Raw genomic sequence first — 14,205 nt, forward strand, 5'->3', positions numbered from 1 at the left:
CAGGACTGCGCGAGCACGCCAATAGTTCCGGACAAAGAGAGCTGGCCACGCGAAACACACGGGGTGGAGCATGGAGCGCGCAGGAGGTTACATTGACTGAGAATATTAACATTTGCAGTCTGCCTGTAAATACTGACATTTCAAAGCAGTTTTTGCCACTTTAATTGATGGTTAAGATAGATAGATAGCTCACAAGAAGGGCTTTAAACATAGATGAGAACTTAACCTCAGATATGTCTGCATGTCATGAAATGTGACACAGATCTGTAAGGACTGTGGTGTGGCACACACACACACACACACACAAGCAACTACAAGCATTTCAATGCCCAGTTTCCCCCAGTGTTAACTATGTAAATGACAAATAAATGCCTCTTGACTCTTGACACACACACACACACACACACACACACTCACATGGTGCAATCTCAGCCTGGCTCCCATGACGAGCAACAAAACCAAAACATCTCACTTAAATTATGACAGTCCTTAGGGTCAGCTGCCTGTCTGTCCAACAACGACACAAGTCATAATTAGAGTGATTTTGAACTGTGCATAAGTGTGGTTGTTTTGAACGTCCTGAGACTTGAGCTCTTTCGGAAAGGATGTTAAACCACAGATATTTTGTGGCAAATATAGGCCCCTACTATCTGAGTATAATGCATGCAAATAATCTGTTTTAAGATAAACATATATTTGCAATTATTATTCTTTATATTATGGCTGAGAAAGTCATAGAGTTTCAGATTGTTCTATATTATTGCTATGTATAAGTAATGATGCCTGGTCTTCTCTCAAATGCTTTAAATGTGGAAATGGGGCCTTCATTTTTTTTTTCTTCCTTAATCTCATTAACATTGCTAATTGTTTTCCGTTCATTGTTAATCTTGAAGTGAATGAGCACAGAGAGCACACTTTGACATGTCTGTATGTGATGGAGCATGTGTATGTTTCTATGTGTTGTTGTGGCTGTGTGTGTGTATGTGTGTGTGTATGGTCTAGGGTGAGCTCTTAGCAAACTGACATTCCGACTATTATGTCCCCGCATTCCTCAGCCTACCCCATTCATACTGTGGGACCAAAGCTGGGAAAGCCAGTGGCCAATGAGAATCTGTGGAGGGTTTCTGGGGTCTGTTGATTGTGGATATGAGAGAGTGAACTGATGTTAAACTCAATAGAAAACAAAAGGTGAGAGCGCTTTTTTCCCAGAATACTTATTAACGGACAGATCCATAGCTCGAAGTTACTGCATGAAAAGTTGTGCAGTTAAGGTTGTACAAATCTGTTTCATATTCCTGCCAGTTCCTCGATCCCTGACTGATTACACTTAAAACTCCTGATATTAAACATTTAGCTTGATCTGAAATACAATAAAATATAACTTTGTTAGTACATTTTTTAAATGCATTTCAATCAGTGTTTAACATTCTAAATAAACCATAGTGAATCACACTTAAAAAAGATTTTAAATTGTGTATTAAATTTGTGTTTAAATTGACATTTAAAATTATGAATAAAGTATGTGATGAAGTCACTAAATATGATTTACTTTTAAAGTACATTTTAACTACATTATATTTCTGATATAATATACATTTTAATTCATTAAGTTCACTAAATGTGATTATTTCAGTAAATACTATATATTTTTAATGATTTACTTTTAAATTACTACATTACATAATTATTATTATTATTTTTCTTTCCATTTCTTGATTTGACCAACTATTGTCTATTGGGTTTTCTGACATACAAATATAGGCAAATAATTGGCAAACTATTTTAATTTAGTAGTGTATTAGATAAATAATTCTTAATTAGATTAAAATAAATATAATGCTTCAATTAATGTTTGATGCATCTGTTTTGGTCTGGGTTTTCTGTACATCTAACTATGGCCAACAAAAACTATTTATGGATTCTGAATGCCCATATATTAAGTACATTTCCATTTTACAAACCTAAATTGATTCTGCACAGTGAGTTTGTGATAAATCATTCAAGAAATGTGTTGTTTTAGCTTGTTTTAATTATCAAAATGGATGAAAATCAATTTTTTGAGTGCATTGGTGACCCATTAATATGGAGATGATTTTCACCCACAGAATCACAAAAACAGCAATAAACTAGTAACAATTTCTGTAGAAAACAGTAAGTCAGACTAACTCTGCCACTCTAAATAAAAAAAGGCCAGTTAGGACCAGGTCCTAAAAATGGGGGATCCTATGTATAGCCACTGTATTACCCGAAGAAAACATTCAACCTGCGCATTTCAATGGGCCTGTTTGCCCATTCTTACTCGTCCATTAACATTCAGAGTGTAACCAACAGCCCTTCTCAGCCCCTCTGCTGCTTTCTCGCCTGATAACCGGCCTCCCTTCACTGCTTTAGGTGAGAAAAGACCAGAGGGATGCAACAGGAAACTGATTCTGTGAAAAACATGAGTATGAAAATAAGAGCATAGCAGCCTCGAAGTCAGGTTAGGTTAGTGACGAGATAAAGTGTGTTAAACACACCAGGGGGATTGTTGTGTTTGTGTGTGTGTGTGTGTGTGTGTGTGTGTGTGTTTTGGGTGGGTGGGGAGGGGTGACAGAAAATAAACACAGACTAAATACAGTTTAATTTGCAGCTGTAGGTGTGAGGCACCACAGGTGTGTCTGACAGCTTTAGTCAGAGGAGATCATAAAGACAAAATGGAGATGAGTGGAGTTAATTATATGCTTTTCAGTTGCCTTCACTTTCTGTAATTAGGTCAACATGCATTTTTTGATACTACTGAGACACTGGATGTCGAAAAGACACCCCTCGACTGGTTGAAATGAGAACTGCATACAGATACTCACCTTATGCACTAGTGGGTAACATTAAAAACAGAATTTCACTGTAAAAACAACACCACAACTGCAACTGTAACATTTTATTTGATTATCATTTACATGGAAACTTTTAAAATTAAAACACATGTATTTTATTGTCGCAAATAAACAGCATTTGTATTCTGAACGTTTAGTATTGACCACCAAACATTCTGTACACTGGGTTACCCAGAAGAGCAGGTACAGACAGGACAGTTTCTCCATTAATGTAAGGTCTGAGTAACTGTACCCTGGCGTGAATGAAGGGCTCCATTTTATCCCCCTCCCCTGTCACTCTGGTTATTGAACAACTCAAGCCAAGCTCAAGTAGTCGAATGTGCCAAATGGCCCTTGAATGCACACCCACTGTGCAATCAGTACCAGTATAAACAGTATTACACAATTCAAAGTTTAATTACGGCACTCAACACATTCCATTACTGGCAGAAGCACATCCGTCATTTAATGCATACTGTATGGCAATAAGCTATTTGTTTCAATTAAACTGAGATTTTTGTATATCGATCACTCAGCCATAGTTTGTTTTTAAAGTTTGCATGTTTTTTTTTTTTTTTCAGACTGAATGTATTATGCCTCCTTGCAGCCTAGGGTTTATATTACTTACAAATTTACATAAAGCATATTTCTTTAAATATGCATTGCATTGCAAAAGACCTTTAACCAAATCTTTTTCAAATAAATAAAGTTGTGATATTTTTATTTGTAAACACTTAAATTCAAATTTATTTATTTTAAATACTGTGAAATAAAAGGAAAGCTCAAATAAACTTAAGCTCTAAGTTGTAAAACTATCGCTGCAACCAGGACACAATTGCCTCCCAACTGGCCTTTACCTGTGACTCATTAAAATAGCCACCACATTTTTTGGATAAAACCCCAGACTTAAGTGATCAATATCTAGGCTGTGAATGTGAAGGACAGCTGTGAAAATGAAGACAAAGGAGCATTACAGAGAAATTGTGCTAAAGGAATTAGAAAACCACCCCAAAACATTAACCAAGTGTCTGGATGTCCCAGTTGGAACTGTTGGCACAGCTATCAGGAAGTGGGGGTTAAACTGAACCATCCAGACATTGCCCCAAAACAACTGTCCCTTAATACTCAATGCATAAATGAGAGCTGAGGTGAGCTACAGAGAGGCCAGTGATCAGTGAAGGTGCACCAGTCGACCATATCAAGAGCTCTGCGTATCACTGGTCTATTGGGGAGAGGGGCACAAAAGCTCCCGTTACTCCTGAAGAATCATATAAAAGCATAACTGCAGCCTGGCAAAAAGCAAAATAATGATTGAGGTGTGCAATGTGTTAAAACGATTTCTTAGTCAAATGGGACTAACATATGTGGCATGATATGTTTGGTGTAAAACACTAAGAAAATACCATTCTTAAAGACTAGTAGTGCTGTAAAGTCTGAGTAAGGCAAGAAATCATTATTTAGTGTGCTACAAAACAAAACTTGTTTTGCTTCTCATCTTTCAGGAGAACAGGAACACATGGTTGAATGATGTATCATGGTGATACGTACTCGACCCTGCAGAAAACCTGTGTCAGCATCAAATTTCAGCAACTTGATTTTTTAAATGTATTTTAAGTGTAATGTTTTATGCATTTTTTAATTGTATCAGCCGATATTAAGTATTTAAAGGGAAAATTCACAGCTGGCAAAATGGGCTTTTAATAAAATTTGTCTGTCTATGCAGTAGAAAGGCAAAACATTTTCTGAAATCAATGCTAGAGAAAAATAGCTGGGAGTTTCCTTTTTGGTAAAAAAATCAACACACATAATTCACTTTTGATTTCGGTGCACCCCCTCTGTTGATCCAAGCGTCCACAGGCGGGAATATAAAAATATTACAGAAGTTTAACACTATGAAGTAATAGTTCACATCCCAAAATAAAAATGTACTCATCCTCAGGGTATCCAAGATGTAGATGACTTTGCTTCTTCTTCTTAGCATTGTATCACTTGTTCACCGGACGACTGAATGGGTGCCATCAGAATGAGAGTCCAAACAGCTGATAAATAATCCACAGGTAATCCATACAACTCTAGTCCATCAATTAATGTCTTGTGAAGAGAAAAGCTGCGTGTTTGTAAGAAACAAATTCATCATTAAAACATATTTAATTACAAACCCATGTTTCTGACTACAACTCCTCTATCCATAATATTGCTCTTTCCAGAAAAAACACTCATCCTGCCTGAATCAGGAGAAAAATATACACAAATCAAGCACTGTTTATAAGGGAAAACAGTCTAAAAGTTCTTAATAAATATGTCAGGGGATTTTGATGATCGACAACAACAGGGGATAGACTTTATTTTTGGGGTAAGAGATATAACTGATTATGAATTTGTGTTTCAGCCAGAATAAAATGCTTTAATTATGGATTTGTTTCTCACAAACTCACAAGATGTTAACTGATGGACTGGAGTTGTGTGGATTACTTGTGTATTATTGTGATGCTTCTATCAGTTGTCTGAACTCTTATTCTCATTCTGAAGGCACCCATTCACTTCAGAGGATCCGTTGGTGAGCAAGTGGAATGGAATTGCCAAAAACCCAAACAGATTCCCAAAACACTTTGAACTAACAGACAGTTTTGATCCGTACTCAAGTCTCTGGTGGAATCAGAAGTTGACATAACCACTCAAACAAAGAGTTCTGAAAAGGCCCAGTGTTTACAATCGTTGAGGAAGTCAATCTTCAAATGGATTTGGATGGTTTTCTGGGAAGGAGGCACAAAGACACAATAAATAAATACATTACACTCTTCATCTTCAAAATTACTTTGAATTTAAGTGCTTTGAAATAATACAACAACAGAAAAAAAAGTATGATTTAAAATTAGTAATCTTCTTAAAACTTGCAGGACACTGTGTATCATTCCAGTTTGGGGATGTCTAGCACAATGAAGCTGTTTCTTTCAGTTTGTTTAAAACACATGTAACAGATGAAGAAGAACAGTAACAAATTAAATATCAGGTTATAAAAGGAAAACAGTGTCCAATTGTAAACACTAGTTTTCCTGAAATGACAGCTTTAGCCCTTTGTATATGAAGATGTCTAGAAACAGAAAACTTTACAGCTGCACAAATCCATCAAGCCATCTTTCACTGAAGGCAAACGCTACAGTGATTTGCGAAAAGGAGGAAAAACAGGAAGTGTCCATTTAAGAGAATGCTTTAATCACACGATTATAATACAAGAATAGAGGAAATGAAAGAAAAAGGAAGAGAGATAATGAGCGACGAAATCATAAAATACCACATTTTCTGAAGAGAGAAAGTCAGCATTCTAATAAAACAGTTTTAAAGCTTTTTTTTGTAAATGAAGAACAGCTGTGTCACCCTGTAAGGAGAGGGTTTCACAACGACATGCCGATGCCTTGATGTCCTCCACTCCAAGGGTCATTTACTGCACAGGAAATGAGCAGCAGAGGAGAAGCTCACTGCAGTGTATGTATGAGACAGCGATCGTATGTGTTTTCAGACTCTGTCAGTCACGCTTCCTTCTTCTTAAGTGTGCCCATTCACTCACAAAAGCTGAGCCTCTTTGTATTTTCAAAAGCGATTTAGCTCCTTTTCCTCCAGAAGGCTTTGGCCTTTGTGTAAAACTGCATGTGTATAGCAGAGGGGAGGCGATGTTCAATGTAAAACACATGGCTGTTGTGTGGCATACGAGTTTGGAGGAAAAGAACATGATTCTTCTATGTATAAGTAATGCTCTTCATGCTGTAGAAGAATGAGTTCATAGTCTGAGCATTTAGATGAAATTGATCCTCAGGTCCACACAAAATATAGAAAAGAACAGGTTTATATAGTAAGACTTGAGACTGAGAAGAGGAAAGGTTCTTGTCCTTGGCCAAAATCATGGAGCTATATGTACACATGGGCATCATTAGAGTTTCAGGCGTGATCACTGAAGACCCAAAATTATGATGATGGTAAAAATAAAGGTTGCACTAGGAACATATGCCGCCTGTGCCGCTCCAGGTACGGATGCTCCGCCTTGGGAGTCTGAGGCCAATCTGGGAGTCAGGAGCAACTCATGAAGTGTTAAGTCATCAATTGCCAAGTTATCTGCCAAATCTGAAAAGAAAAAGAGAGGGAGAGAACATTTTTATTGATAGACCTGCAGAACTGTTAAATAAGTCTATCATATGGCTTCAGAGGAAAAATATTGAATAGAATATTGAAAGAATGACTCTAATGAGTCTGTTCTTTTAAGTGAATCAAACACATTGCGAACAATCAATGTAGTCCAAGTCCTGAATAAATGATTCTAATGAGTCTAATGATTCTTTCTAGTAAAGCAAACAAGCGTAGTGCAACTAGTGTAGTCTCACTCAGGGTCGTTTTAGTGAATCAAATACTGTCCAATTTTCCCACATTCAAATCATTGTAGTCCAAGTCCTGAATGAATGATTCTAATGAATCTAATGATTCTTTCTAGTAAAGCAAACAAGCATAGTGCAACTAGTGTAGTCTCACTCAGAGTCGTTTTAGTGAATAAAATACTGTGCAATTTTCCCACATTAAAAACATTGTAGTACAAGTCCTGAATGAATGATTCTAATGAATCTAATGATTCTTTCTAGTAAAGCAAACAAGCATAGTGCAACTAGTGTAGTCTCACTCAGAGTCGTTTTAGTGAATAAAATACTGTCCAATTTTCCCACATTAAAAACATTGTAGTCCAAGTCCTGAATGAATGATTCTAATGAATCTAATGATTCTTTCTAGTAAAGCAAACATGCACAGTGCAACTAGTGTTGTCTCACTCAGAGTAGTTTTAGTGAATCAAACATTTTCCAATATTCCACATTCAAATATGTGTAGTCCTAGTTCTGAATGAATGATTCTAATGAGTCTAATGATACAAGTAAACACATACAGTGCAACTAGTGTAGTCTAAATCCTGAACAAATGACTTTAAAGAGTCGGTTCTTTTGAATAAATCAAACAGAATCTATTTAACCAAATGTAGCATGATTCCTGAACAGATGATTCTGACATGGTTCTTTTTTAGTGAATCAAACACATTCCGCCCAATCAGTGTAATCTGATTCCTGACTGTAATGTGTCAGTTTCTTTAGAGTGAATCAAACAAATGCAGCACAATTAGTGTAACCTGAATCCAGACTGAATGACTCTAATGAGTTGGTTCTTTTTAGTGAATCAAACACATTCAGCTTACAACTACTGCAACAATCATTAAATTCTTTACAATTCACTTTTCTGCTATTTAAAATTTGTTTTCTCAAAGAAAATTACAGTTTACTCAACTGCTTTATGTCATTAAAATGTTCAGTAGGTATCTTTGTGAAATTTATGATATGGAATTTATGTGTATCTGCTCTTTGAAGGTGTTTCTAACCCAGGATTATAGCTTGAACATTTCCAGTCATCTTGGCGATTTATGTGTGCTTTCTCAGTCTGGAAAAAAACCTACTTTCATTGTCTAATAACTAGTCATTATTTTTGTTATGCTGTTGTCTTACTGGAGTAAGTGAGGAATATGGCAGCATTCCACCTTAACACCATTTAACAATCTTTTTTTTTTTCTTCACTAAAAGAAACTAAAACATATTTTCATTTATCTCAGCATCTACAGATGAGGTGTATTGCCTAGGATGTCAGCCATGGGGGAGACAGAACTATGAGGTGAAAATGATGGGAAAGGAAAGCGGATATCAGTAATAAAGTCAAGTATGGAGAGGCACGCCAGCTATGTGTCCCCTGTGAAGTGTCCATCTAAGCTGATGAGAATCGTATTCGTTCAAGACACAGATAAGCTATCACATGTATATCCTCTGCCTTATGTAGCACATACCTTAAATTCCTGTTTCCAATCTGACATAACTAAACCATACAGTTAATAAACAGATAAAACACGAAACACACGAAACCACAAAATTAACAATTATGAAAACTTTTGGTAACACTTTATTTTAAGGACAAATTCTCGCTTTTAATTAGTTGCTTAGCATACATATCACTCGCATATTGGCTGTTAATTAGTACTCATAAAGCACAAATTAATGCTTTATTCTGCAAGACCATATTTTAGATCCTTTAATCAACCCCATACCTAAACTTAACAACTACCTTCCTAACTATTAATAAGCAGCAAATTAAGAGTTGGTTCAGGGAAAACTTTTTTGTGTTACCAAACTTTTAAATGTAAGAAAGACATAAAAAGAACAGAAAAAGACATCAAGGTCATTAATCAAATAAGTACATTTGTGAAATGGATGACTGTACAAATGTTTGGATTTTCTCAAGGTGCTAAACATGTTCTTTGGATAATTTTTAAATCATGAGGGAGACCATCAGGTTTTACACAAACTCATGAAGTTCATGCCAACTTGAGTGCTACTGTAATTAAAGAAAAAGGGGTCGAAGCAAATAGAGACATCCTCACTCTCACATTCATTATTCAGTTCAGCTTTTCACTCAAATCATGCTGAAAAACTGTTCATTTAGACAACTGGAAAGAAGTAAAGATTTATTTATATATCAGCTTTTAAAAAGTGATTTACAAAAAAACTAATTTCATACCTAAAACAAAAAATGCATAAAACATGTTCTAAATCTTATTCTAAATTGCCCCTACACTTCCTTCAAATATTTTTAAATATGTTGCATTTTTCATATATCAATTTTAATATTTTTTTCTGTAATAGAATCTAAATTGAAATCTGAATTCTTTTGAGCTAATTTAATTGTCTGAACTCCAGGATGAGACAAGTGTTTTTATCCCATTTTTATCCAGATGTACACACAATAACCGAACATAACAAATGCAATCTGTGTTAGTCACATTGTTATTACCTCAACAGTGGTGGAAGGCACGTTGAGGGTCTGTAGAAATCAGTTTACTCAACAGAGGGAGATTTTTTAATTACAGACACCATGTTCTGTCCATATGTTACTATTCTCTGCATCTTCAATTAAATTGACAGGAAAAATTTATTTAATCTCCAAGATCAGATGCTATTTTTAACACCCTCTATACACCAGCGTCTTCACATTTCCTTCTTTGTTAAGGGGGGAATTTTAACCCAACAGGGAGGAAGTCCACCATTTGGGCCAGCGGTTGCGTAGTCCTGGGATCAACAGGAAGGCATGCGACTTAATTCCATGCCCTGAACTCAGCATGCCAGCCAGTGAGAACCAGGACGAGGGCAGGAAAAGAGATGGAGGCCTTCTCTCAGGGGGTCTTCTGGATGCCCAGGGGCCCAGTTCAGCACAGTTGACTTTAAAACAGAGGAAGGAGGTAAATAAATAAAGCCTCGGCACTGAAACCTCCTTGAGATTTCTGTGCAATTACGACAGAGCTTGAGCGCATGCCAGAGAACAATTAACAACTTCTTTCCCTCCGTCCACTGACAAGCCAGCAGTTAGACATTCCACGGGCCCTGAAAGGCCGATTTTTCATTGTGACAGCGGCACACTGTACCACTAGTCCAATTAAAGCTGAGGTGTAATTCAATACAGCTTTTATATACACTGCACCCTAAATCAGATGAGATGTGTTCATGTGTATAGGCAGGAAAATGAGGAACGTGTGTGTGTGTGTGTGTGTTACGTTATTGTTTGCCATGCAAGTACAGAGAGGTGTGAGTCACTAAGCAAAACCTGAAATGTTCATAAAAATAAAAAGACTGGAGGGTGTGGAAATGATACAGAGTGCAAACCATGTATAATCCAACTCCACAATGTGACTAATAATATCCTGTTATAATGAGCCGTGGACACTTGTGAATAATGATGTGAATGACGGCATCCACAGAATGGTTGAGGGTTTGGTTGACTCTTGTTTTGGATCTGATATCCATAAATTGGTAATTAGTGTGATGATGTGTGGAGACTGGCATGCTAAATATAGAAAACAGACAATCCAACCAACAATGAATGAGCATGACATAATCGGACCAATAGCACAAAGGCTTGCAAAGGCTATACGTTTTGAGCAGTATCAGTCTCCAGGGGTCTCCACCATGCAAGTGGAACTCTGACTGGGTTTATCACAGAGTTACGAGCTCCAGTTACAACGAGGGTCAGAGGTCAATAGTCAGCCATTGATTGGTAATGGCGGGCTTGGACCGTCTCAATGCCCACAGTGCAGTACATCACAGGCATGGCAAACAGGGACACAGACACATTTTAAATGTTTACTGCAGCCCGACTTCTTTAGAAGACTAGTTTGTTTTAAGACCTGGTTAAAGAAGATTTATAAGCTCTTAGGGTTTAAAAAAGGTGATGAGGGTGTTTAAGTGCCTCAAACTATATATTTTGCTTATCTAAACTCAAGAGGACTATCTTTGTTCTTCCAAACTTCTAAATGACAAACAAATCTATGCTACATGTAGTGTGTGGAGAATTCTTATTAGGGTGCTTCCAATTATTATAGCTCATATTCAGGTTAGAGATTTTAACAGTTTAGGCTTATATTAATAATAATAATAATAATAATAATAAAACATTTGGCATTAAAATGAGAGTGTTTTGGATTTTAGTTTATGTTTATTGGCTTTGCCATTTATACTACCAGTCAAAGTTTGGGGTTGTTTTTTTAATGCTTTTGAAATAAGTCTTTTGCTCACTAAGGCTGCATTTGTTTGATAAAACTGTAAAATTACAGTAAAATTATTCAAAAATTCTACTAACAGTTTCAATGGTAATATTTATTCCTGTGATGTAAAGGTGAATTTTTTCAGCACATCGTTGCTCCAGTCTTCAGTGTCACATGATCCTTCAGAAATCATTCTAATTTGCTGGTTTGGTGCTTTAAAAACTTTTCTTATTATTATCAATGTTGAAAAAAGCTGGGCTGCTTAATACATTTGTGTGTGTCAGGATTCTTTGATGAAAAGAAAGTTCCAAAGAATAGCATTTTTTTTTAAACAGAAATCTTTTGTAACATATATATGTCTTAGTTTATACAGTCACTTTTGTCCTTGCCTTATCAAAGCATTATTAAAGAAACAGCTTATTGACTTATTGTATATTTTGCAATAAAATCACTTTTATGCCCATCAAATGTAACCCTAGAGCAATACTTTGGGTTGGGCAATAAGACTCTGTTTGTTTTGTATCTTAATGTCTGTCGGGAAAGGGAAATTGAATATGAAACATTTGGAAATGAAAATGTCCCATTTGACACCTGCACAGCACAAAACATGCTTTATTGGTTCCAGGCAGCTCATCTAAATTTCCACAATCGCCCATAAAAGTCAAGTCAGTAGCACAGTCTAATGATATTTTGTCATTTATAATAAAAAAGCTTTAAATATGATACTCAAACTGTAAAAAATTTTTTTTAAAAAAATTAAAAAAAAATCTGGAAAGATTAATAATCAGATGGCTGCACCATATCTGATATCTAAAGGAGATGTATGCTAAAGGAATGCTCGTTCACATTTTTGTCGTTCTGTCTGTTTTCATAAGCCTGGCTCCACAAATGTAGCAGCAATGTACAGCAGCACTAGCCACTTTCATAAGGAGCACCTGTGTTTGAAGACTGACATTCCGTCTACTTATCTAGTCCTGAAGAACACCTGTAAGGCGGACGGGAGCTCCAGAATAAACAGGGCAACTGTATGTCCAGGTGGAGGTCTGTCTGGAAGTTGGCAGAGATCCTGTGCTGTCTGATGAACTGCATTTCAAATCTTTTTGAATCTCTCTAAAGAGCTTTTAGATTTTGATGAATGTCCTGCATGGAGGCTGTATACACTGTTAACATAGGCCAGACTGATGAGAGGCTTGTTTTCTTTTTGTGAGTATTTCACCTTTTTTAATTCATCAGAACCATGATTCTATAATGGCTGAGCTTATATGTGTACACTTTAGTAACAAATGAGCTCTAAGTCTTGAAATCTAAATTTATTACATTTAATGAAGAAAATGTGACTGTGTCCACCAGAGTAATGATGCTAATATGTTGTAGCTGGTTGGCAGGATGTTTTTGAGTAATTGTTTGCTAGCTGCTGAAAGTTGCTATGGACTTGTTAAGCAGTTGCCAAGGTGTTTTGGTTTGTTTCTAGGGTACTTGGTGAGTAATTTCATATCTTTCTTCAATAAGTCACATGATTTGGGGTATTTGACTTTCTTTATTTCCTCTGCATTATGAGAGTGATTTGATATTTGCTAATCAGTTGCAGGTAGTATTAGGAAGAGGGGCATCTCATTCTAAAGAGCATTTCATTGGACAACATTTAATATGTGCAAAAAGAGTCATTAATGTTTTGGATCCATTTTTCTAGAAGAAAGAGACTGCTAATGTTGTTAATTGTTAATTTTGTTAACTGTTAGGAGTTTGCTAGCACAAAAAAAAACTATTTTGTACATTAAATTGATCAAAAGTAACAAAAGATTCAATCAATGTTACAAAATATTTATATTTTTATATATATATATATATATCAAATAAATTTTGTTCTTTTGAACTTCCTATTCATCAAAGAATCCTAAAAAAAATTCCAGTTTACAGAAAAAAAAAAAAAAAAAAAAAAAAAAAAAAAAAATATATATATATATATATATATATATATATATATATATATTAAACAGCTCAACTCTTTTCAGCATTGATAATAATAAGAAATGTTTCTTGAGCAGGAATCATGTGGAATCAAAATCAAATAGGATCATGTGACACTGAAGACAGGAGTAAGGATGCTAAAAATTCAGCTTTAGATCACAGGAATAAGTTACATTTTATATACCATATCATATATAAAATATGGTATTTCAGCTTCCACACCTCTATATATACAACACAAGATCGCAACACACGTAAGACCCTATGTAAACACACTCTATGCTCCCATATACAGCACAGTGTCTCGTGCTGATGCTGCTGCTGGTTCTGGTGAGGACAGAGGAAGGAATGTGGACGTATGTCTCCACACCCATCACCTGACCACAGGCCCACTCCAGCAGGCAGCCAGCAGGCAAGAAAAACTAGCCAAGACACAGTTACAGAACTCTGAGACACTGCTAATGCACATACAAGATACAGATACAGATACAACAGAGACACCAGTACTGCACACTGAGCAACAGCAAGGCTGTTATGTTGTTTACAGTGATTCTTTTGCTTGAGATATGCTTGGGATATCATTAAAAAAGGGATTTGTGACTTACATGTAAGACAATACATAATCACAATTGGTATATGTAGATTTTCTCGATAACTTCTTTTACACTACCATTCAAAAAAAAAAAAAAAACTTTTATTCAGCACGATTTTTTTTTCAGATGCATTAAATTGATTAAAAGAGACAGTATATAATTTTATATATCATTTTAATTTATAATT

General features: G+C 35.8%; 1 protein-coding gene across 1 annotated transcript in view; it reads right to left on the minus strand.

The window, feature by feature from the left end:
• Nucleotides 1–4,417: 4,417 nt before the first annotated feature.
• Nucleotides 4,418–14,205, minus strand: part of LOC132113590 (glypican-3-like) — a 123,560-nt gene continuing 113,772 nt past the window's right edge. Inside the window, exon 8 of the mRNA XM_059521430.1 lies at nt 4,418–6,968. Within this exon, the coding sequence (XP_059377413.1) occupies nt 6,796–6,968 (173 nt within the window). The 3' untranslated portion in view covers nt 4,418–6,795. The remainder of the gene's footprint in view (nt 6,969–14,205) is intronic.

Source organism: Carassius carassius, chromosome 33 (genome assembly GCF_963082965.1).
Source record: "Carassius carassius chromosome 33, fCarCar2.1, whole genome shotgun sequence".
Classification (NCBI taxonomy): Eukaryota; Metazoa; Chordata; class Actinopteri; order Cypriniformes; family Cyprinidae; genus Carassius; species Carassius carassius.